This window comes from Tenrec ecaudatus, chromosome 8 (assembly GCF_050624435.1).
Source record: "Tenrec ecaudatus isolate mTenEca1 chromosome 8, mTenEca1.hap1, whole genome shotgun sequence".
Classification (NCBI taxonomy): domain Eukaryota; kingdom Metazoa; phylum Chordata; class Mammalia; order Afrosoricida; family Tenrecidae; genus Tenrec; species Tenrec ecaudatus.
Genome location: NC_134537.1, coordinates 137,117,078 through 137,142,078, shown reverse-complemented (window position 1 = coordinate 137,142,078; position 25,001 = coordinate 137,117,078). Strand labels below are relative to the sequence as shown.

Sequence of the window (25,001 nt, the reverse complement as noted above, 5' to 3'; positions counted from 1 at the left end):
CTTGATGTGCTTGAAAAACAGAATGGTATGGTGTCTAAATTAGCTCCTAATAAAATGGTTTGGGAATAAATCTCCAATTTATCCTTTCTATGTTATTTTGTCCACTTAGTTTTCTAATCTCATATAGGAAAATGATCTGCTACACTGACCTCTAGTTATCTGCATAAATAGTTGCTCCAGTTTTTTAAATGGTTTCATTTCCTTATGCAAGTCTATGTCTGAAATGTTCCAGTTAAATTAATCTTGCATGTCAAAAGTTTGCATACGTAAGTCCAGATTCCAGCAATTTCTTATACAGTGTGATTATAAGGAATCCTAATATTTTGGAAAATATGCACGAGCAGTTCAGAGTCTATCAGTGAAACATGTCCCAAAGGTGCTCATCTTTATGTAATGTGCCTAACCGCACCGGGGTGCAATAACGGGAGACTCCTTTGAGGAATTCTGTCTCTGACCATCCTGAGCGTACAGGGTGCAGAGTCATCAGTCAAAATAGAGTATTACTAGAAAGGCAAACATTAAAAAATAACAGTCATCACTGCCTTTATTCATTTTTAAGGCAGCATTTTATTGATTCACACTATTACCTACAATCAAGGATAAACAAAGACAAGCTGACACCAATCTTTTAACTGAAGTCCACAAACACAATTCAGGTGAAATAAACATACTTTATTTTACCTCTCTTTTTTAAACATGACATCATGATCAAAATAAGGATTTCTCATAAGACACTTCATTTACATATTTATAAGCTTAGTAAATAGAGACTGGAGCATAGTGTTTTAATTTTCATGGCATTTGCCTTTGAGGAAATTTATTTTGCTGAATTGACTTCTATTACTTGATCAAGTTGGCAAACTATTCCTTGGTGCATTGGAATGTAAATGGTTTTAAGACAAGTAAATGGATAGTTTATCATCATATTTATGCAAACTTGAACAACTTGTACAACACAGAAAAAGCCAATGCCATCTTTCCTGATGACTTCAGTCATTATGTATGCTTCTCGACCTCATGAGAAATCATAAGAGATGTGGACAGTACTTCTGTGCCTTGGAAAGACAAGTAAACACATGTACATATGGATGTATTGGGTCATATACAAAAATTCAAATGCTAAAAAAACAAAATGATTGCTAACACATTTTATGGATTTTGTAAAAGTAGATATTAGTGTTCAGAAATATTTTTAAAGCATACCGAGAGTTCTAATAGCCCCTAGCCCCTTTTTCCACCTATTATTAACATATCAAACAACTAGGGTACATTTGTTATAATTATTTAAGCACATTTAATCCACTGTTATTAACTAAAGTATCTACTGCAGTCACAGTTCATTCATTTTTACCTAATGTGCTCCTTGTCTTCCCAGATTACATGTGGTCCTAACGTCTTTAATTTCATTTGAATGTGACTTTTTGTTTGCTTGTTTTATGTTTTCAGCATTGCTTTGTTGTTGACAAGCTTGGCAGTTTGAGGAGTTTGGATGCCGTGAGTCAGATCCAACTCAAAGTGACCACTGTACGACAGAACACAGCACTGCCCAGTTCTGTGCGTTACCAACCGTGAACCTGTCCCCTTCTCCAGGGGCATTCTGGAAATACCTCTTACAAGACATCTTTGTTGGTTCTTTTGGCAGTCCACGGCACTTTCAATATGCTTTGCTAGCACCGTAAAAGACAAACTAACATACGTGTAGAAGTGGTGTTTGCATTTTCTAGAACATCTTATCATTTGATGTTACAGGATCTTGGTTCCTCTGGTATTACTGTAAGTTACACAATTACAAGTAACCAAATATTGAGTTGGTTAGTCCAGGTTTTTTTATCTTTCCATTAAAATTTTATAATTAATTTGTTTATTTCTAAACAAAAACTTGCTAGAATTTTGGGTGAACTTCTTTTAAATCGTTTCTGTTTTCTGTAGTTAGTATGGCTAGAAGTCAATCAATTAAAATGGACATTTCAAAAATTCAAATTTTAGTTTTCTTGATTTGTCTATAATTTTTTAAATTTCATTTCTTCTTTCTATAGTTTCCTAAGGTGGATACTTAAATTACTGAATTCAGATCTTTCTTCCTTTCTCATATATAATTGAAAAATACAAATTCCCCTCTAAGCAAATACTTTCATTGGAATTGTACTATTTTCTATTTTTATGTATCTCTAAATCTTGTCTTTATTTCATGTTATTTAAACATTTTACTTTGTCTCTAAACACTAAGAAACAGGATAACTGAGTCACAATTGATTTAATGGCACTGAGTTTGTTTCTTCTTGGCCCTTTCTATCATTGGTGATGTATTTGTGTGGTGTATTGGTTCTGCATTGGGTTGCAATCCTCGTGGTTGGCAGTTCTAAGCCAGCAGCAGTTCCATAGAAGAAACACTGGGCTTTCTACTTCAGTAAAGAATTAATAGTCTCAGAAACCCACAGGAGGGTGGATATGTGTCAGCACTGACTTGATGGCAGGGAGTCCAGTTTGGATTATTGAACAGACCCCCCAGGTGCAATGATTAAGGTCAGTAGCTCAGACTCACAAGCCTCTCCCTAGGAGAGAGCTGAGGCAATCTAATTCTGTGAAACTTAACATTGGAAACACAAGGGGTCAATTCTACAGTGACCTGTAGGGTCTCTAAGAGTTGGAATTGACTCAACAGCAATTACTGTGTGATATTTTTTTCCTACTACTGGTAAATTTACTAGAGTCCAAGATAATGTTTTGTATATCTTTTAAATCCGCTGAAATGTGCATTAAGTGCCTGTATGTGGTTTATTATGTGAATATTCTTCAGAACAATGTATAGTGTGCAGCAGTTGGATGCAATTTTTAAAATAAATACATTAGATCACATTGACTGATAGTATTGTTTATGGGAACTACATGCTTACTAATTTTCTGAAATAAAAATAGGGACATTGAAGTTGTCCATTATAATAATAGACTTGTCTATGTCTTCTTGCAATCTGAAAAGTGTTTGCCTTATATATTTGGATGCTTTGATTTTGGGTATAGAAACATTAAGAATTGCTATAAGCTCTTATAGAATTGACACTCTTGTCATTTAATTCTCATCATCATCCTTAAAAAGTCTTGCTGAGTCTAAAATCTACTTTGTAATTATGGTAGCCATTTCAGCTTTCTTTTTATTAGTTTTTGCATACAACATCATCCTCCGTGATATTACTTTAACCAACCAATCTTTACCCTTGAAGTGAATGTCTTACAGATAATATAAAGTCTGGCTTTCTTTTTGATTTTGTTTTATGTTTGTATTTAATCCACTCTCACAACCCATGTCATTTAATTGATGTATTTATATCAGTCATATTTAGAGTGATTATTGATTTATTGATTTAGATGTTTTAGTGATTTATTGATTTAGTTGTCTCAAAATCTTTCTGCCTGTAACTTCTATTTTGTAACAGCTTTTCTGTCTTTTCCCCATTTTTCTGTCTTCTAACGTTTTAATTGATTATTTACTATGATTCAACTTTATCGTGATAATATACAATTCCTTTAAAACTTTTTGTTAGTTTTCCTTGCGTGTACATTATTCATTTTCATTGCTCTGGGTCTATAACTACTTTGTCCATCTGTGGCCTTGTGGTGGCTTGAGTACTTCTGGGATACCGGAAGCTATATCTTTCATATACAAGCAGAGTCCCCCATATATCAGTACATTGCAATGGAGCTTCCAGACTGAGGCGGAGGAGGAGGAAGGAAGGTGTTGTCTATTTTGAATGATCAATCTCCGAAAACTATGTGAGCAGCAGCAGCATATTGCCTGACATCATGCAAGCGTATGAGTCACGCAGGTTGTGTAACTCAGAAAGAGCTGACTCCTCAAAATATGGTTGATCTTAAGGAAGTTGTTGGAGCAAGCTTCCTGTACCCTCATCGGCTGATGGGGCACAACTCAAAATAAGATGAAACATCTGGAGATATCTATTCGCAGTTGTATGCATTATGAATATTTTAGGAAAACTGGAAGTATGAGTTTTTCAAGGAAACCAGAAATCATGAAAATGACGTGGAATATATAAATATTGATACCCCAGAAATTAGTGATTGGTATTGTTATTTTGAATGAGGAAATAATGTGGTTGGCTATGTCAGGAATATCAAACTGAAAAGGAATGGCATATTTCTCATCCCAGAACATTTCAAGATCCATCGTGAATTTCAGTTCTTTCTGTGACAGGATAATATCAACACACTAAAAAAAAAACCCAGTTAATATGACTATTATTCAAATTTACCAACTAACCTCTACAGTCGATGATGAAGACATTGAAAAATTCCACCAATTTCTTCCATCTGTAATTGGCAAAATATACAAACACGATGAATTGATAAATACTAGTGATTAGAATGGGAAAGTTTGAAACAAAGAGATTGGGTCACTACTTGGAAAATATGGCCTTGGTCCAGAAATTACATTTGGTGTTCACATGATAGAATTTAGTAAGACCAGTTAGTTCTACTTTATCTTTTTAGCAACATAAATCACAGCTATACATGTAAACAGGTACAGGGGAAATATATAGGAATTAAATCAAATACACCTGTGGAAAGAGATCGTAGATAAGCTCAGTATATTAAGCAAAACGAGACTAACGGCCAACTATGGGGCAGACCTACGTTATACACCTGTAAGTTCAGATTAAAGCTGAAGAAAATTAAAATCAGGGACAGCAGTGATTTCCTTTGTGCCTCGGTTGAATTTGACTTGAATTTCTGGCAGTGTCTTGTTAATGTACTGCTGCAGCCATTTCTGAATGTTCTTTAACAAAATTTCACTTGCAAGCGATATAAGTCATATTGCTTGATACTTTCCACATCCCAGCAGGTCACCTTTCTTTAGAAAATGCACAGACAGGAATCTGCTCCAGTCAATGGCCAGGTAGCTGTTTCCAAATGTCTCGGAGTCGATAATGAACACTTAAAACACTGTGTCCATCGTTTTCTGTTTTGAGCATATGCTGCATTCTGAAATAAGACATGTTGGCGAAGGACTCTGAAATTCAGAGCTTCCTCTTTCTTGAAGCATCTCAAACAAGTTTTTGCTTTAGCAGTGATTGTCAATGATATGAGGATGACTTGATTTTGTTTGCTCCTTAATACATGTCCTTAGTGATTTCTCCTTATCTAATACAATTCGCCCTCACACTTGACCATTTTCATTAGTTTTGGACCTTCCAGTGGAGCCAACTTTTGACTAGCTTGAATCATAACTCTTGTTTATGGGCGTCAGCGTGACCATCAAGAACTACAAGTCACATGAAGAGCCAGAGTATTCTCTGGGGGTTTCCTCCCTCTGAAATGTTGGATAAGCTCGGTTTCATTTGCTAATTAATATTTTTCCTTTGTGTCTTGCGGCTGCTATTATTATCACCAGCTTTGCTGTATTTGGAAACCATGATACATGAATATATTTCAAAGAAAATTAAGTAACCAGCACCACCACCCCTAAGGGACACATAATGCACAAGAGTGGGTGGGTCTGTCCTATGCATCTAAACATGTGCTTTTATATGGTACACTTCTTAATTAGAGGCAAAATACAGTACATCGTAGGGAGTGCACGAGCTGGTACCTACCATAGTTGTTGTCATCATCCTGAATATATAGATATCTTTAGATGCAGGTCAATGTACTCGCTTTGTATGCAAGAGGGATAATTTCCACATGCTACATGTGGGAAGCTGCTAAGTTCTCTACAATCCATTCTGTAATTGAGATGGCGGAACTGTATTATAAACTTATAGGACTGAAGGTGTACATGTTTGGAAATTGCTCACATTGGCATTATTTAGCACATTGTTCCATGAGTCAAAACAACTTGATTTACATATTATTGTCTGGAAAGATATTTGCCTACGTACATAAGAACAGGCCTCTATATTAAAGTTAAGCTTTCTCCCTCCCACCCCACCCACTCCCCACACATTCCAGTAACTGATTAGACAAGTAAATCCCACTGCCTACCGCATGCCTCCCCTTCTATGTCTTAGACACCTGGAAATTCTGTGTGTCCCAGATTTAGCTCATCCTTGTCTATGCACAATAATTAAATGTTAAAGACTAGAAACCACGTCAGTGAAAACATGTAATTTACTTGTTTGTAATGTCCTTTTGAACAATCTATTTGAGAGAGAGCAGTTTCTCATGGACATGAATAATTCTCTGCTGTGTTGCTGTTGGGGCTGTTGTGTTGGTTCTGATGCCTAGTTCACCTGTGTAACAGAATGGGGCACTGCCCGCCCTGTGCCCCCTCACAGTCATGATGTTTGCACCTGTCGTTACAGCTCAGGGCCTTCCTCCTTTCACTGCGCTCACTTTACCAAGCATGATGCTTTTTCCAAGAGTTGATCTTTCTTGATAACATGCCCAATACGTATGTAAACAAAGTCTCCTCATTCTAGCCTCTAAGGAACATTCTGGCTATACTTCTAAGACTGATCTGTTTTCAGCCGCACCATAAACCAAGTGCATCAATTCTTCAGAAGTTTTCCTTATTCAATGTTCTACTTCTCTGCATAAGTAAATGATAAAGCCCAAGTAACTGATGTCACAGAGAAAAGACAACTTCTATACCTCAGTGTTTGACACTTCAGTAACAGGTACTCAATTAATAATAGTTGAATAAATGAGTAATTTGTTTTAATAGAATAGGAGGTCCCCGAGGCTGCAACCTTTTCTGGTGCCTCATAATATGTCTAGTGACAGATCAAACATTAAATAAATACTCGTGGACTGACAAGCTGAATAATGGATTGAATAAAACCACGACAATACCAAACTATTCAGTTATTAAACTAGGTTAAAGATATATTTGAGCTTTTCAAGGATAAAGTCTGGGCTGTTTAGGACAATCTTATTTAGACCGAAATTTGAAATCATTACTACGAAGACACTTAAAATCCCCACAATATTTTTCTATTTAGTATAGAAAAGACTTTCTTGCAGGCAATATGGAGATCTCATCTGTATTTGCATATGCCTGGTGATTTAACTGATTGTTAACATGATAGTAGTGATGGTCTAAATTGAGTCTATGTTTGCAAAGTGATCTTCTACATATTTTAATTTTAGATGAAATAGCAAACTCTACCCTGATCATTTCTTCATTGTAAACTAATTTTCATAGACTTGGTGGTAATTCTGGGTGCAGGATTATCCTACCCTCTGTTTCATTAGCAGTGAAATATGTAAAAATATCTGGGCGATATGTCATTTGGAGAAAGGAGCAGACGACTCCTTTGTTGTTGATTTTTTTTTGACCATCACACTTAGGATAGCAAACGGTCCTGTCTCTCACGGTTGTCTTCACGTCATCTTTCTGTGTGACACGCTTCCCCCGAGACAGCAGAGTGAACGCACATGATTAAATCCTAGAGTCAGAGTTTAAGTTCATTTCGATTCTGAGAGCCACGAGGATGCTATGTTTTTTCCTTGACGGATGGATAGGGTGGAATTCTAGAGGCACCTTACGATGTCCTGAAGAAAGTTCAGGGTCATGAAATCCAGGCCCAATACCCTCAGAGCACCGCAGTGTATGGAAGCAGCATCTCCAGGGGGCCAAGTGATTCTTAAAGGTTAATATAATATGCTTTTTCAACACCATCTTATTTTTGCTTTTATATTTTCACAGAAGTGCTGTCTACTTCCATACTAACATTTCGTTATGTTGTATCACTTCTCCCTAGGAATCACAAAGAGACTACTTTGAGATGGGGGGAAAAAAAACAAGCCCTCAGGAAATTTGTCACTTTTGGAAGTTGCTGATCTCTGGAATATTGCCCCAAGGTATGCTGCTGTACAGCCATTAGGGAGATGGGAGCTTTTCCCGATGAGTTCACACGTTTCTAGTGTGATGGAAACATTGTTTGTTTGTTTGTTTGTTTGTTTGTTTGTAAATCCTAGTAATGTTTAGGGTCAGTAGCACAGCTCTCCTACAACTGATGTTTCAGTGGAAACGTCGATGGCAGCTGTGCTATGACAACTGCTGAGTTGTTAACCCCACGTAAAATCAAGGAGACTTAAGGGATGCGTTCGATTTTCTTTACTGAGAAAACCCTGCTGTTCTTTATTCGCATGAGCACAGTCTGCGACTGGTCACTCTACTTACTAACAGAGACTGCGGTGTGTTGACAATTCACTTTGATTACACTGTGATTGAAATTTATGAAACAACAATGTAGAAAAACAAATGTAGTTAAACCCTAATGATTTTGCTTTCTTTTTCAGCTCCCCGGAGAGGATTCCTATTTAAACAGAGATCCATCTTCAGAAATTCTTCACAAACACCTCAAGAAATCCCCAAATGGGGATGATCTGAACTTCATGGAAGTGAGACTTAAACTGCCCAGAGGGGGGAAAAAAGAGAGAGAAACTGAAATTTCATTTAAAAAACAATAACAATTTCTAGGGCATTGAGATTGGAGTAGGAGGAGAGAGATGGCAATAGAATGTATCAAATTCTGTGTTCTTGTATTACATCAAAATCGTCACTTAAAATAAACATTGCAATTTTTTACAAAACAAATGTTGTAATAGCATTTTCTTGCAAAAAATACTACATAGAAATATGAATAATAAAATTAAGCATTACTATATAGCAAAATTTTGCTTCATAATTGTATGGTTAATTTAACTTTATATCATCAGTAGGAAATGAGTTCATCTGAGGTTCTGAGTATCATGTCACTCATTTTATTTACCGTTTTTATACCCACAATAAAAAAGAAGAGCACTATCCAGTTATCATCTACCAAACTTTCATTTCTTTGATCTGCTTGTTGTTTTTTGGTTGAGCGCTCCTTACCAATTTGTGCCTCAGTCTCTGTCTTTAATGATTAATAATGATCTATAATGTCAGATTGTACAGATGCAATAGGATTATCATCCAAAGGATACTTGTGAAATAATTTTGTGTTGTAAGGAGTTGTGGTATAAATATAAAGGAAACATGTAGAAAGGCAAGGGCTCAATAAGCTCAGTCAAGTTTACACCTGTAAAAGACAATACTATGAATTTTTAATAGTATTGTGATTAAGATTGTGGCATCAGCCTAGCTAGAGATCTCAGACTATGTCCCTACGATGTTAGACAACACAATGTAGTTTATTAATATGTGAACTTGCTTAAAACTTTAAATCCAAGATAGTGTCTACAACCCCCACATATTTCAAGATTCTCATGAAAAATTATAAGCTCTAAAAATAAGACCGGCATTCATCAGTGTTCCCTCCTGCCTGCTTCTCACATTTAGATTTTAGACCCTTTTCCAAATAAGGCAAGCACATCTGAAGTATCAACAGTCGATTCAAGCTAAATGCTTGTTTTAGTTGTTAATCTATTGGAATTGCATTAGTGATACATTTGAGAATTTATAGAGATTATATTAAAATGCTTCAAATTGCTTAAGAATATATTCTAAAACAAATGTATGAATATTCTTTATGTATATGTAAATGTGCAGGCCAAATTATGTAGATTATTCTAAACTCATTGTGAGTGTGTAGTTGGCTTCAAATTTGGAATAGAAAGGGATGTGGGAAACAGCAAGATTCGCTTCTGCATAGCACGCTTCAGTCTGAGAACTTTCAAGGACGCCTTCTGTAGCTCAGCCCAGAGGGTCGAAACGTCTGCACAGGACTTTTTCTAAACCTTACTCTATCTGTTTGGATTTATTTCTCTTTTTTTCACAAATGATTTTATGCAATGTTACATGAATACACAAATGTAGGTGGGATGAACATAAGCAATTTTCCTGTCTGTTTCTTTTGATTAATCCATAAGATGTAAAGGCAGACTGACTTGGTATAAGTTCTTATTGGTCATGTAGTACTTATGTGATCTTGAAAACATGAACTATGTACTAGTAACCTCTCTGAACCAGCGGGGCTTCTGCATGGTTTGTAACAGATACCCCAAATGGGGTGTACTCCTTTAAGACTGTAAAACCTGAGCCTTCTCCCATCCCTTATAAAAACCCACTGGGATCACAAACAGGCTCGGGTGTGAATTCTCTCCCAGGTGAAGCCAAGAACCGCAGTGTCATCCACCCAAGAAACCTAACAAACAAAACTAAGAACTTTTCAAGGGCCAGGCAAGTAACTCAAATAGCTTTATAATAATAACTAACTATAATAACTGCAGAGAGGGTGAAAGCTATATATATAATAATTATATACATATAATCTTCAGAATAAGTCAAGGTCATCCACATATTATATATAATCTACTATTCATGATACTTGTGAGGTAAGATGGGTGTTGTTTTTATTATGATAATTTCATATGTGACTTATCTAAAGAGCCAGGAGAACACATAGACTTCCTGCCCCTAAGATTTTAAAACTTAATTTATGTCTTCTGGCTTTGCATTAAGAATCCACCCACTGCATCATATTGTCCTCCTAGGATCAAGCAGATGGAGGGTTGATGGGGGGAGACAAAGCCATTGATGGATTTATAGAATCTAATGTAAAGAGATTTTTAGAATGCAGTACCATCTTTGCTTCAATACAGGGCCAGGAATCTTTGTCAATGCCAATGCCATCTGTACGGATGATGAATAAGACTTCCTTAATTTATAATTTTTGTTTTTATCCACTATGGGATTTCACACTGACACCACTGTTGCTTTAAGATTCTTTACAAGTGAGTAGCAGCTGTCGAGTTGTAATTACCTCCTCTATTACAACCTGCTGTTTTCCATGTGGATCACCTGCCTGGCCCTGGGAGGTGTTTGGGTTTTTTACATCCAGACACCCATTGCCTATGATTACAGTTTTATACATTTAGAAACTGTGTCTCATGCCTTGTCCTGAGGTATGCTGTTTTTTGATAGGATTGGAATCTAGCTTTCATTTTACATGTACTGTATATACTCATGTATAAACTGAGTTTTTTCAGCACATTTTTCTATGCAGCTTTTGTGGTAAAATTAGGTGCCTCGGCTGATATCCGTGTTGACTTATACTCAAGTATATACAGTAATTTCCATTTCATGGATTATTTCTACCACCCATCATCTATGATATGTTTTCAAGTTAATTATCTCTAGTAGCTTTTACACAAAAGAGAAATAAAAACCCATTGTCAACATGTTGATTCTGATTCTTAGTGAGACCCAATGCTCATCTGTAGAAAACTGGACATCCCCTCACAGAGGGTCCACAGGGAAGAGATGAGCCAGTCAGGGTGCAGTATAGCACCGATGAAACACACAACTTTCCTCTAGTTCTTTGGTGCTTCCTTCCCTTCACTGTCATGACCTCAATTCTACCTTACAAATCAGATTAGGCCACAGCACGCACACTGCTACAGGTAAGAGCCTGCCACACAGGGAATCCAGGACAGATAAACCCCTCAGGGCTAACAAGGAGAGTAGAGATACCAGGAGGATTAGGGGAGGGTGGGGGGAGAAAGGGGGAATGCATCACAAGGCCTGAACTAGAACCCCCTTCAAGGGAGATGAATAATGGAAAAGTGGGTAAGGCACGAAGGAGGAGGATGTCAGATATGGAAAAAAATAATCTATAACTTATCAAGGGTTCATTAGGGAGGGTGGGAAGGGAGGGACGGGGAAGAAATGGGGAGCTGATATCGGGCTCAAGTGGGAAGGGAATGCTTTGAAAATGATGATGGCAGCATATGTGCAAATGTGCTTGACACACAGGAGGAATGTTTGGATTGTGATAAGAGATGTGAGAGCCTCCAATAAAGGTTTTTTTAAAATAAAGAAATGGCCCCATAAGATTTCTTTCCAAGGCTGTAAATATTTACATAAGCCAACTGCCATATTTTTCTTCCACAGAATGATTTTCAGTAGCAGCCAAGAACTGTAACCAATGTCTCTCTTTACATCCAGCATACAGAGTTCCCAAGTGGGGATGGAGGGAAAGGGACTCGTGAATAAATGTTGACCTAAAGAGGATCTGAAATATAGCTCAGATATTTATCATTAAAGTATACATCTGTGCATTGAATTTTTAGGTCATTTCCCAATACTCAGAGAACACATGCTTTATAATCCAGCAGAGAAGCAAATGACTCTATGCTACTGATGTAAACAGAAAGGTCTTAATGGTGATGGGTCATTGATACCAAAATACTCATTTTCATCAAGTTGCTTCTGACTCACTATGGCTCCTCCATGTGTTTCAGAATAAAGCTGTGCTCTGTAGGTTGTCCGGTGGCTGATTTTCCAGCCTCTGGGCTGAGGTGCTCTGGACATTAATCAAGATCCTTTCAGTTAAACATTCTTAGCCCCCAGGGATTCCCAGGTGTTACTTCCCAAAACCAAACCAAATTCATTGCCAGCAAATCATTTTACTTCAAGCAACTCTATAATCACCTAATGAGTGGAAGACTTTCGTAATCCGGGTCTTTCTATACAATAGTTCCTGACCTGGCGTGGCTGTTTCACCCACCTTCCTGGCTGTGGGAAATTTTGTTTAAATTTCATATATTGCAAATAACCCCCCCCATGGGAAAATGAATCCTCAGTAAATTATAGCACATGCTTTCATAATGAATATAACTTATTTTCTTAACATGATAGTTATATTGCCTCTCCATCCTTATAGATTAGTGATTCTCAAACTTCACAAATCCTGCAAATTATCTTAAACATTTTCTTGAGACCTAGACTTCTTTCCTCAATTCCTACTTAAAATTTATTTTTAAAAAACCAGTTAAACCAAACCCATTGTTTTCAAGTAGATTACTACTCAGGGCAGCTTTGTGGCTCAGAAAGGAGCTTGGTAGTGCAGTGTGTTATCAGTTGAGTTGAGAACCACATTTCCAACCCATGAGCATTGCAGTCTTGGAGACTCACAGGGGCAGTTCTTGCTGGAGGACTGCAGTGAGACAGAACTGACTAGTTGGCACTGAGTATTTTGCTTTTACAGGGCAGAGAAGAGTTCCCTCAAATGGTTTCCAAGGCTGCCAATCTTTATGGGAGCAAACACCCCACTAACATCTGGTTGGTTTGAACCACCCACCTTGAAAATAGCGCTTGAGTTCCTTAGCACTTCTCTAACAGAACTAAGTAGACATGAGTCAGGCCTGGACATTTTATGTCTAACAAGTTCTCAGATGATGCTCAGGATGTACCTGCAGGTCACTGAGTGGCACTGATGTAAATGAAAGAGGTTTTATTGTGGCAAATCCTCAGGTAGACTTTAATAGAGCAGTCTCATAAGCTCTCCTTTAAGTTGAAATTTCTACCGGCATATTATGTTCACATGATGCTAGCGCCTCTTGACTATTATTGCTAAGAAAGTATGAGTTGTATTTGAGTTCTGTATGTTTACATAAAGTAATAATTTTGATTAATTTTAAACTGTATTCATGCTATATGGAAATCAGAAATCCTTAACCACTTTTCCCACTTGAAATTTCTGATACCCATGGGAATCCATGACCTTTTTCATTGATTCTATTATATGCTTCGCTATTTAAAAAGAGCATGTGTATTTTACTGTACCCTGATTTAAGTTTGCTATTATATTTTTTCTACTTATATGTCTATTTAACACTCATACCTCAGCTTTGTCCTCAATCTTTAGTATAGCATCAGTATATCTAGTAAGACCAATATCCAATTAATATTTTTGATATGTACATCAAGTATTTTGCACTGCTTACATTTTCTCTTTGTACATTGTATTAATTAATCAATTCATTAATTATGTTTTACCTGATTGCTTGTCTTACTTTTATTGCTTAGTTTTCTACTTATGTATTATTAAATTTTCTTCATCTTTTTGGCAAAATTGTAGTTTGCCTTTCAATATGTTAAAAATAAAACAGGTAGAAAGTAACTTTGTTTTTTCCTTCCTCACGAGGATATAATTTTGGGAACTGCTTACATTACTGTTATATTGCGAGGACTGGGTGTCTCTCTGGGCTTGCTTAGAACTGTCATTTTGATATCTCCCTTCAATGGATGCTGTCCTTTTCCTTTCAACATTTCATTTTTCAAATCATCTTTGAATTTTCTATTCCTGCTATCACCTTTCTAAAGCATATGTGAGGACTCCTGATTATGCTTTGTTCTTGGTTTTGGAGGCACATTTTCTTATAGCTCTTTGAAGAAGTTAAACTTTGATTTGGGGCCCGTTTTCTTTTGCTCCGTACATCATCTCAGCTTCCTACAAGTTTATTATGTCTCTAATTTTGGACACTGGCTTTCAGGTTGGAATCTCCCTCTAGTGTTTGGGGGACCATAGTTGCCTATCCTTAACTAGGAGCGAGATAGTGAAACACGGACCCGCCATCCTCTGTTTAGAGGAGAGCTTGCAAACAAAGGAAATCCCTGTCACATTTCTGGGTGTGTATTTGATTCCCACATGTCAGTACCCTTATCATTCTTTCAAGGTCAATTCTTGAGAAAGGAAGTCCCATATCCTTTCTTAAGAGTGTCAGGCAAGTTGGCAGCTACTTAAGAGCCTACTCTAGAATATTGCTTGAGCCTTCCATATGGAGCATAAACAAAGAACCCCATTTTCAATATTAGTTGACAAATTCTTTTTGACTATTCATAATAACCCCCAAGTGGCGCTCCCCCATTCAAACCCTAATTTTCTGTGTGTGAGAAGTCTAGGTGGTAGTTTTCAGAAATCATTGGGTTATGGGAACAGAGTACCGAATCTACATGGACCTAAGAGTATCATTAAAAAAAAGTCACTATTTATTTTTAACTTTTAGCTTACCTTTAGAAATACTTCGTGCTTCCAGTGGTTAAGAATGTTGAAAGTTATGTGGAGCGTACTCACTCGCCTCTCAGTACTTAGTTCTCATTCCTGTTCAAGTCTTTACCGCTGTTCCCATTACACCACCCGCCTCCGTGAGTTGTCCGAGGCTTATGGTCACAGTCATAGGTTTCTGGAGGGAGTGAAGATCGGTTCAGCCTGAATCTCCCACATATTACCAGTGGTTAAGGATCTCTACCTGACATATATTAAAGTAGAGAAATGGAGTATACAGACTGCTTTGCATATTTTACATTTATGCAAGGATATCTGTTTCATGTAAACATTTTAAAATAAATTATCTCATATATAAATGATGTTTATAGATTGATATCTTCTAAATTAGTATAGGATTGATATTATCTAAGTTAGTATAGTTTTTTTAGTATTTAGCACTCTTCATTGTAAATACATGATGATCAAAAATCATACCTTGTGTTCTATGGTTATTTAATGTTTATAATTTTCAGTGTGTAGTCAAATTTTGAGAACTCATAATTGTGAAAATTATATCAGAAAAAGAAAATGAATGCGGTTTCCCTATATTGTTCCCTATATTTTCCCATGTTGTTTGCTATGCTAGGCAAACAACATAGGGAAACTGCATTCACTGCTGTAACATTCCCCAATTTTTTCCTTTTATCTTGATCACATTGTATCAAGATTCTTTCTCCTTAATATTTCATCAGTACTTTGATTTTAAAATTAAATGTAAAAATATTTTTAAAATATATATAAATGATTGTACTTAATATCTAATACCTGCTCACCATAATCCTTGTATGTCTATTGCTTTGTATATGCTGCCTACAATCATTATCATGAGCTGCAAATTCTTTTAATTGTATAAACAATTGTCATTTGATATGAAACACCTTTTCTATAATTTAAAAGTTTTTTATAAAGTTTAATTTCTGATATTCATCTTTTAAAACAGTAACTGTTTTAGGAGTTGTACCTATGGAAAGAATGTTAGTTTTTTTGTGAGCATGGTGGCTCTTGTTTTCTCAAACTGAAATCAAAACATTTCACTTGCCTCAGAAAGGCATTTGTCCTTAAAATGAATGTATCTTTTGTTTCTGCCTAAGCTGCCTTTCTCTACTGTAAATTTTTCTTTTCTTCATTCTAAAGAATTTGTTGTTTCCTTTATTTTCCCAAAATTAATACTGTCCACCCAAAGGGAAATAGGGTGTGAATGGGAAATCCCTCACTTTACAGCTTAGCTGTTTTTAAGATTGTGAAGATAAATTTCTCAAAACATTTTTTGTTTCTCCTCACTAGAAATAGACATCATAAAAACAGAAGCAGTTTCAGCAGTGTTCATAGAAATAATTTTCAAGTTGGCATTACAACACACTGGTTTGGGGAAATGCCTAACACACATGTTGTGACTATACTTGTTGATTGGATGATAATATCACCTGTGAGTGTAACCGCTGTCTAATAGAAATCCAGAAGCCAGAACATTTGATAATGTCATATTCACAACCAAGGTATTACCACAACCAGTGCAACTACTCTTTTACCAGTATGGACTAACTCAAGTTCTGTTAGTGCACCGGGCCTCCATCTCACGCACAGTCCAATGGGGATTCAGATCTGAAGACCATTGTCAAATTTAAAACATCTTCTGTGCACAGGCTGCCCGTCACCTGGGGAACAGCAGAGGAGGGGTTGCTAATACTCTTGTCAGGCTTTTCAAATATGCTTGATTCAAATGAATCTAACCATAAATGTCACAGATAAAATCAATTTAAGTTAGCACCCTAATTTGTAGAACTAAAAATACTTACACTTTGGAAAATGAGAACTCGATCTATATGCTTAATGAAAGGGACCCTCTAAATTGGCACAATAGTAATACCTCGCTTGTTGAAAAAATTTAAGTTCAAACTTTCCACAACTCAAACAGCAATATTTGAGGGGGAAAAATAGATCCGCTATGTGTTTTCCACTTTGCTGGCGAGCTGACTGAAAATCCAACTTGAAAAAACCTGCTTGACGGAGAGTGAGTCACACATCATGTCTAGCCACCCAAAGGAGTGATACTTCAGCCAAAGTGCTACTCTCGTTCAGACAACAAATAGTGCTTGTGTTAGTGCATTAAAACAGTCCTCATTGTGTGTGTGTGTGTGTGTTATTTGGCTCCAAAGACAGTTCGTGATCCTGGTACAGAGTAAGAGGAAAACTGTGACAGCCAACATAGAGTTAAAGAAATTATTGCAAAATTCATGTCAGGCCACCACTTGTCTCCTTTGGTGGCTGAATACAAACATGATTGACATTATCAACATTTTTGAAGGAAAAAATACAAATCAAAATGTGTGAGTCAAGCGGCTAGTAAAGCCAAAGGTATTGAGTCATTAGGCACGGACCAAACCATTGAAGAAATTGAAAAGTCACAGTCGATTTGAATAAATCAGAGACAATTGGCAATCACAGTTCAGAGCCGGTAACGTGTGAGAAAGCCGAGAGCCTCCGTAGTGACTGTGCATCCTGGAGCCATGCCTCCGAAACCATTAGGTTGTTTTCTTGTGGGGAAAACAGGTTCTGTCCGCAAACATGTTGGTGTTCGAACACGAATTAGAAATGAATTGAGTCTGTCAACCAAAGCATCACAGGATCTTAGATGTGCCATAACAGAAAGTGGTAGGAGGGTGGGACAGTATCTAATTTTTTTCAGATGTAAATTAGGTTGCCTAGTAGAATAGCTTTATTTTAAGTGTACTCAGAAGAATCACGTATGCAGCAATGATTCTCTTGCCTGTGTGTTATGTGCCTGCCGTACCAAAGGGAATGCCTCCTTTTTATGCTCTGAATGCTTTCCTTTTCCACAGACATTTCCACTGGGCCTGGGAGATGGGCCATTCTATGCATGGACACATGGTGTGCGAAGAAAGGACTGGCATGACTATGAAAGCATTCAGAAAGAGGCTTTGCGCTCAGGTATGAGGTTGAGTGTAAGCTAAAGCGCCACTTTATCTCCTTCGGTATCTCGCTGCTACCTAAGAATCTCTCCTCAGTGTTGCTTTTGTATCCAGTAAGGGACGGACCATGGGGGTATTTCAAGTCAGCGCTGGACATGGCCAAACAGCTTTACGTTGCAAGAGAAAACAAATAATGTTGTTGTTGTTGGGTACCATTGAGTCTGTTACTACCTAGAGACCTTCTGCGCACTAGAACAAATGCTAACAGTCCTGCGCCATCCTCACAGTCGTTCCTGTGTGAGAGCCGTGGCTGCGCCCAGGTGTCAATCCCACTCCTCGAGGGCATTCTTTGCTCCTCTGCTGTACCTCACATGATGTCCTCCAAGGGCTGGTCTCTCCTGAGAGCGTATCCGAAGTATGTAACACAAAGTCTCGCCAGCCTTGCCTCCAAGGAGCACTCTGGCTGTACTTCTAAGACATACCCGTTTATCTTCTTAGTCCTCCCTGGTATTTTCAATAGTCTCTAGCACCATACAATTCGAATGCGTCGATTCTGCCTCTCTCTTCTTTATTCAATGTCCAACTTTTACACGCATATGAGGCGGTTGGAAATGCTGTGGCTTGTGTCATGCACACCTATGTCCCCCAATCCTGGCTTTTCAATACTCTAAAGAGGTCTGCGTATTTGATTTACCTATTGTTCTTGAGTGCCGCCTCCAACAGAATTGATTGTGGGGCCAAGTAAGACAAAATCCTTGACAATTTCAATCGTTTCTCCATTTGGAGAAATTTCAAATGTCCTCCAAAATTTCTCCTTTTTTCCATTCAACAGGTACTATGTAACCTGTTCGTCTAGTTGTGAAGATTTGGGTCTTCTTTACATTGAGTTGTAACCATTACTGAAGGTTGCAATCCTTGACCTTCATCAGCAAGTGCTTCAAGTCCTCCTCACTTTCGGCAGGCAAGGTTGCGTCATCTGCACATCACAGGCTGTTAATAAGCATGCCTCCAATTCTGCTGCCACTTTCTTATGTGAATAAGGATGTGCCACATTCTTCTTCACATAAGGGCATCTCGTCGATGATTTTCTTAGCCTACCGGTAGGCTAAGTATGGTGAACAGACGCAACCTTGATGCATGCCATTCCTGATCTTAAAACATGCCTTGGTCCCGTGTTCACACAACTGCCTCCTGATGCATGTGCGAGGTCCTCATGAGTACAATGAAATATTCTGGAAGTCCCATTTTTCTCAAAGTTATCCATAGTTTATTATGATCCACATGGTTAATGCTTTGATCTGGTCAATAAAACACAAGTAGACCTTTTCTGATTTTCTCTGCATTCAGCCGAGATTCATCTGATATCAGCAGTGATATCCTTTGTTCCACATTCACTTCCGAGTCGGTGGAACTGCAGGAAGCTCCTTGTCAGTGGACTGCTACAACTCTTGCTGGATCATCTTCAGCACGATGTTACTGGCATGATATATAGGTGGCATTGTTCTGTAGCTTCAGCATTCTGGTGGGTCACCTTTCTATAGAATGAGTATGGACTCCTTTCAGTTGGGCTAGTAGCTGTCTTTGAAATTTCCTGCTGATATGCGAGCTTCCAGGGTTTCATCAGCTGGGTGAAGTATTTCCGTGGGTATTCCACCAATCTGGAGCCTTGTTTTGGCTCATGCTTGCAGAGCAGCTTGAATGTCTTCCTTCAACAGGACATGCTCCTCCTGTCATGACAGAATGCCAATTCGTTCTTGTTGGTACAGTGACTATGTATTCTTTTTAGTTTCTGCTGATGCTCCCTGCATCACTCAATATGTGCTCAGAGACTCTTTCAAGGCTACAACCAAGGATTGAAGTGTGTGTGTGTGTGTGTGTGTGTGTATGTGTGTGTGTGTGTGTATGTGTGTGTGTGTATGTGTGTGTGTGATCTTTCATTTTAGACAAGCTGAGGGTGTTCTTCCCTTTTGGTTTTCTAATTTTATGCCTTGAACATCAGTATACTATTAGGTTTTGCCTTTTGAAATTTTCCAATCAGCTCTTTGACTTCACATTTTCCTCTTTTTGACTTAGCTTCTCTACGAGTAAGAGAAAATTTCAGAAGAATCTTTTATCGCCCTTTCGACATCACCTTGACTTTTTTTTTCTTTCATGTTTTTAATGACATTTTTCTTTCTTCATGAATGATGTTCTTTATGTTCTCTCACAGCTCATCAGTCTTCTGTCATTATAATAATGAGTAGTTTTCCCAATATTAGCTCTCAAAGGGTAATTAACATTCAAGAAGCCTAGAGTACTCCATACTAACAAACTGTCTTGCAGCAATTTGTAGTGTTCTTATGCAAATTACCAGTGAGACAATAAATCATCAACTTGTATCGAGAGCTAGATTCACTCAGTAAGACAAGAAAAAACTGAAACAAAAACCAAATCCACTGCCATTGAGTTGATTCCAATCACAGAGGCCCTTACTAGAGTTTTTGAGTCTGCAAATCATTACAGAAGCAGGGAACTTCACCTTCCTCCTGGAAATATACAGGTTGGTTTAATTGCCTTTTCTGTTTGTGCCGCCAATGCTCCTTCATTAGGTCTTAGATACAGCGAACTACAAATGTTTCCCAACCTCACGGATAATATGACATATTTAAGAAATCCAAGACATAGGCAAAGGGTATAGGATATTGATATATCCCAAGAGTTTGTGAACTAGGGAGGTCTGTACATATGTAGTAGAATTGTGGCCTTGAGCAATAATTAGATGAAATATTTCATTGTTAGAAAATGTCACAAGAAGCATCGATGGCATCGATGGAACTGGAGAACAATATGCTGAAATAACTTACTTAGTCACAGAGGGAAATATTACAGTCAGCTATTATTATGAAGGAAAAACTGCTACAAACATTTTCATACCAAAATAATTGCTTCCAGGAGTGGGAAGGTAAAATGGGGGAGGTGATGTTATATGCTACAGCAGTGGTTCTCAACCTTCCTAATGCCACAACCCTTTAATCAAGTTGTGGTGACCCCCAACCATAAACTTATTTTTGTTTCTACTTCATAACTGTACTTTTGCTACAGTTATGAATCAGGCAAACCCTGTGAAAGGGTCATTTGAGGCTGAGGACCGCTGTGCTAGGCTAAGAAGGTATTAACTTGGGTGAATGAGTAGATGGAAATCTGCAAGAGGGAAAGAGAAAATAAGTGGAATAGAGAAGAAGTTATTGGAAGGTTTGATAAAAAGAAGTTTTAAGTTAATCCAAAAGTGATTATCTGAAATGTAAAGCCCTGCCTAATTCATAGTCAAGTGTTGAAAAATAAAAAGTAACAGGAAAGAATAAGTCTACTTGAAAAATTAGGCTAGAGATTCTGAAGGTTATGGTAAGTGAAAACCCAGTGATTGAGTAGCACATTATAGGAAGTCTACATTCTATTATTTAGCCAAGGGAGCTCTGTTTTCATAGTGAGGATGTCACTGAAGTCGAGAGGCTATTCATTGGGAAAAGGCATGCAAGCGGCACTAACCCGCTGCTCCCCTGGTCAAATTAATGGCGACACTGTGCTGGTGAGTTCTCATGAATTGTTTCACCTTCATTTCTTCCTCAGAACACAGCCCCTCAGAGTAGCAATGGTGAAGCTGTTTAAACTACTATGAAATTGTTTAGGATGGTGGTAAGATCTGAGCTCTGGGTCAGATGTATTTAATACATGTATGGCCACCTGTCATTTCTTTCTTCTTCTTCCCCCACACCGTTTCTGCTAGCCCACCCCTACCCATGGTGCAGGCGTCATTTACATTCCTTACTCCAAGGCTATTCCCTTGTCCACTGAAGATTAATATATTTTGGTTGCATCAACTTTCCACACCAGCCTTCCACATATAGCCTTATGAATGGCCACTCCAGTGAGTTCCGTCCTAATATCTTCATTTCCCTCATATCTTTCCTCTCTAACCACCCTTGTAGTAATCCATCCATCTCTTAATATTTCTGTCTTCAGCCTGCTGACATTTCTTGGAGATGTTCGTAATTTTATCAATTGAATCTACCATGAAATAATAAAAATAAAAAGTATTGAATATATATGTGATTACATGTGCTTTGCATATGTACTTCATTTAAACATTATAATGACCCAAATAGAAAGACATTGCTAGCTCTACCTAATTTGTCAGGAAAATAAAAAAGTTGAAGACATAAGAATCTATTGAACTTTTACCCAAGGTTGAACAGATCATATTTTACACAGTTGAATCAAAAGGCAGATCTTATCATGGTCTATTACACTCATTATCTGATATTAAAGAAGATTTAGGTGATATGGGTAATGGCCTAGGCAACTCTGAGAAAGACAAACTTGAGATTAAAATTAGTTCCTTCTGTACATGAGCCTGTGTAAGTCGGAAATCAATTGATCTTTCTGATTGTCTACCTAGAAATTGTTGCAATGATTAAAATTATATACCTAATGTAATTAACAAATTACTTTGATATTTCTGAATTTTTTCATTCCCTTATTTTTCTTCCTGGTTTATACATGTGTGATTTATCCTTGAACAAGCAAAATATTTCTTGTGTTTAAGCTTGATTTAAAAGTGTAATCATACTGTGTAATTATTTTCTTTCACTCAAAATTATTTTTGTTATTTATATCAATCTTTGAGGTTTAGCTATACTCCTAATGAAATCATTTTTACTGCTGTGGTGTCCTCTACAACATTTTCCCTTTGTAGACCTCTGGGTACTTTATAAGGTTTGGTTATTATACATAACTACAGTAAATATTCTCACATATTTCCATTCTTGAGACATGCGTTTCTTAGAGCACATAGTCAATGATACAATGTCTTTGTCTGGGGAACATACAATTCAATTCCAGAAATTATTTTCCTAAACCAATATGCAGATTTCAGTCTTACCAACAATTCTCCATTTACCTACCTCCTTAACAACATGTGATAAGTAATGGGTGACTTTTCATTTTTCCCAGTTTAGTAGGTATGAAATCTTTCTTTTCACTTAAGTTGACATTTTACTAATTTCTACTGAGGTTTAACTCTTAGGCTATAATATTAGGTTAATTGTGCTTCCTTCTTATAATAATTCCAAACATTTCTATTTCTAATTTTAGATTTTTAATAATCTTCCTTATTAGACCACAGCATGGTCTAACTTATTTCTAATAATATTCTTTGGTAGTAAATTGAAAAGCTTCTCTCACACTAAATATATTGTTTTATCATTCTTTCATGTGCCATTTAATTACTAGACATTTCAATTGGAATGCATTCAAATTTCTAAACAATTTCTTGAAGTATAGGTTATACTGTGGCTTTATATTGACTTTGAGAGGTTTGACAGGTTTATCTTATACATTTAAGTCTTGAATATACCTGGTCTTCATTTTTATATGGTTCAAGCTTGCAGTATGATATTTACCATATATACTCATGTATAAACCGAGTATTTCATCACATTAAAAATATTTTATTGGGGCCTCTCACATTTCTTATCACAATCCATACATTCCTTCAATGTGGCAAGCATATTTACATGTATACCGCCATCATCATTTTCAAAGCATTCTCTTCCCACTTGAGCCCCTGATATCAGCTCTCCATTTCTTCTCTGTCCCTCCCCTGCCCACCCTCCCTCTTGAGCCCCTGATAAGTTATTTATTATTTTTTCCATATCTTACATCCTCCTCCATTGACACTAACCCACTTTTCCATTATTTTTACCCCTGGGAGGGAGTTCAAGTTTGATCCTTGGGATCAATTCCCTTTTTCTCCCCACACCCTCTCCCAATCCTCCTGGTACCTCTACTCTCTTTCTTGGCCCTGAGGGGTTTATCTATTCTGAATTCCCTGTGTTCCGGGGTCTTATCTGCAGCAGTGTGCGTGCTCCCATCTAATCTGATTTTCAAGGTAGAATGGAGGTTATGATAATGGGGTGAAGGAAGCACCAAAGAACTAGAGGAAAGTTGTGGGTTGCATTGGTGCTATACTGCACCCTTACTGCCTCATCTCTTTCCTGTGACCCCTCTGTGAGGGATGTCCAATTTCCTATAGATGGGCGGTCATTGAGTCTCCACTCCATGCCCACATCATTCACATTGGCATGGATGGTTTTTTTCTGGGTCTTAGATGCCTGATACTTGATCCCATCGACACCTCATGATCACACAGGCTGGTGTGCTTCTTCCATGTGGGCTTTGTTGCTTCTCAGCTAGATGTCTGCTTGATTATCTTCAAGGTTTTAAGACCCCAGATGCTATATCTTTTGCTAGCCAGGTACCATTAGTTTTCTTCACCATGTTTGCTCATGCACCCATCTTGTCCTCAGAGATTGTGTCAGGAGAGTGAGCATCACAAAATGCCTGATTGTTAGAACAAGGGGCTCTTGTGTTAATGGAGTACTTGAGTTGAAGCCCTATGTCCATCTGCAACCTTAATTGTTGACATATAGGTATGAGTACATAGTTATATATATATATATTTACATTTGTACATGCCTATATTTAGGCCTCTATAAATGTCCTTTGCCTACTGGTTCTTTCCTCAATTTCCTTTTTACTTCTCTTTTGTCCCACCATCATGTTCAGCCTTCATTTGGCTTAAGTAATTCCTTGTTCAGTACATTTTAATGCATTTGTGTGGTAAAATTAGGCTCCTCGGGTGATATTTGAATCAGCTTATACTCGAATACATACAGGATTTAGTTTTGATATCTCTAGGTAACCAATTCTTAGACCCATTTATTCTAATATTTTGTTTTCATACATTAATCTACAGAGTTTACTCTTGAAAAATAAAATATCCATATGCATGAGTTCACCTTTTGAGTTCTACTTCTTTTCTGTAAATGTATATCTATGTGTTTATATGATAGTGTTTTATAATCTTAAATTATGCAACAATTTTTAATACCTGGTAAAATTCATCTTACTTTCTTGCTCTCCTTAGAAATATGATTACCACTCTTAGCATTTAAACTCTAGACTCAAATTATCAAACTTTACATGCAAAGAAACAAACACAAAATCTGATATTCAGGAATTATATTAAATCTATGCATAAAGTAGGAAATAATTTGACATTTCTCTGTAGACTCATCATAAGATTGTCTTTATTTGCTGCTTGTTTATTATCCTTAGAAGTGGGTTTGTACATTTTTATGTTTTTTTGCTTTTTTATTAGAAAAATAATCTTATAAGAATGTATTGTAAACAGTACTGGTTTTAAAGAAGTCCCGAGTTATTTTCAGATAGTATATAGTAATATTCATAATTTTTAATATTC

General features: G+C 37.2%; 1 protein-coding gene across 1 annotated transcript in view; it reads left to right on the top strand.

Moving 5' to 3' along the window:
- Positions 1–25,001, top strand: part of GALNTL6 (polypeptide N-acetylgalactosaminyltransferase like 6) — a 1,308,188-nt gene that overhangs the window by 368,827 nt on the left and 914,360 nt on the right. The window contains exon 2 of the mRNA XM_075555794.1: positions 17,612–17,720. Within this exon, the coding sequence (XP_075411909.1) occupies positions 17,612–17,720 (109 nt within the window). The remainder of the gene's footprint in view (positions 1–17,611; positions 17,721–25,001) is intronic.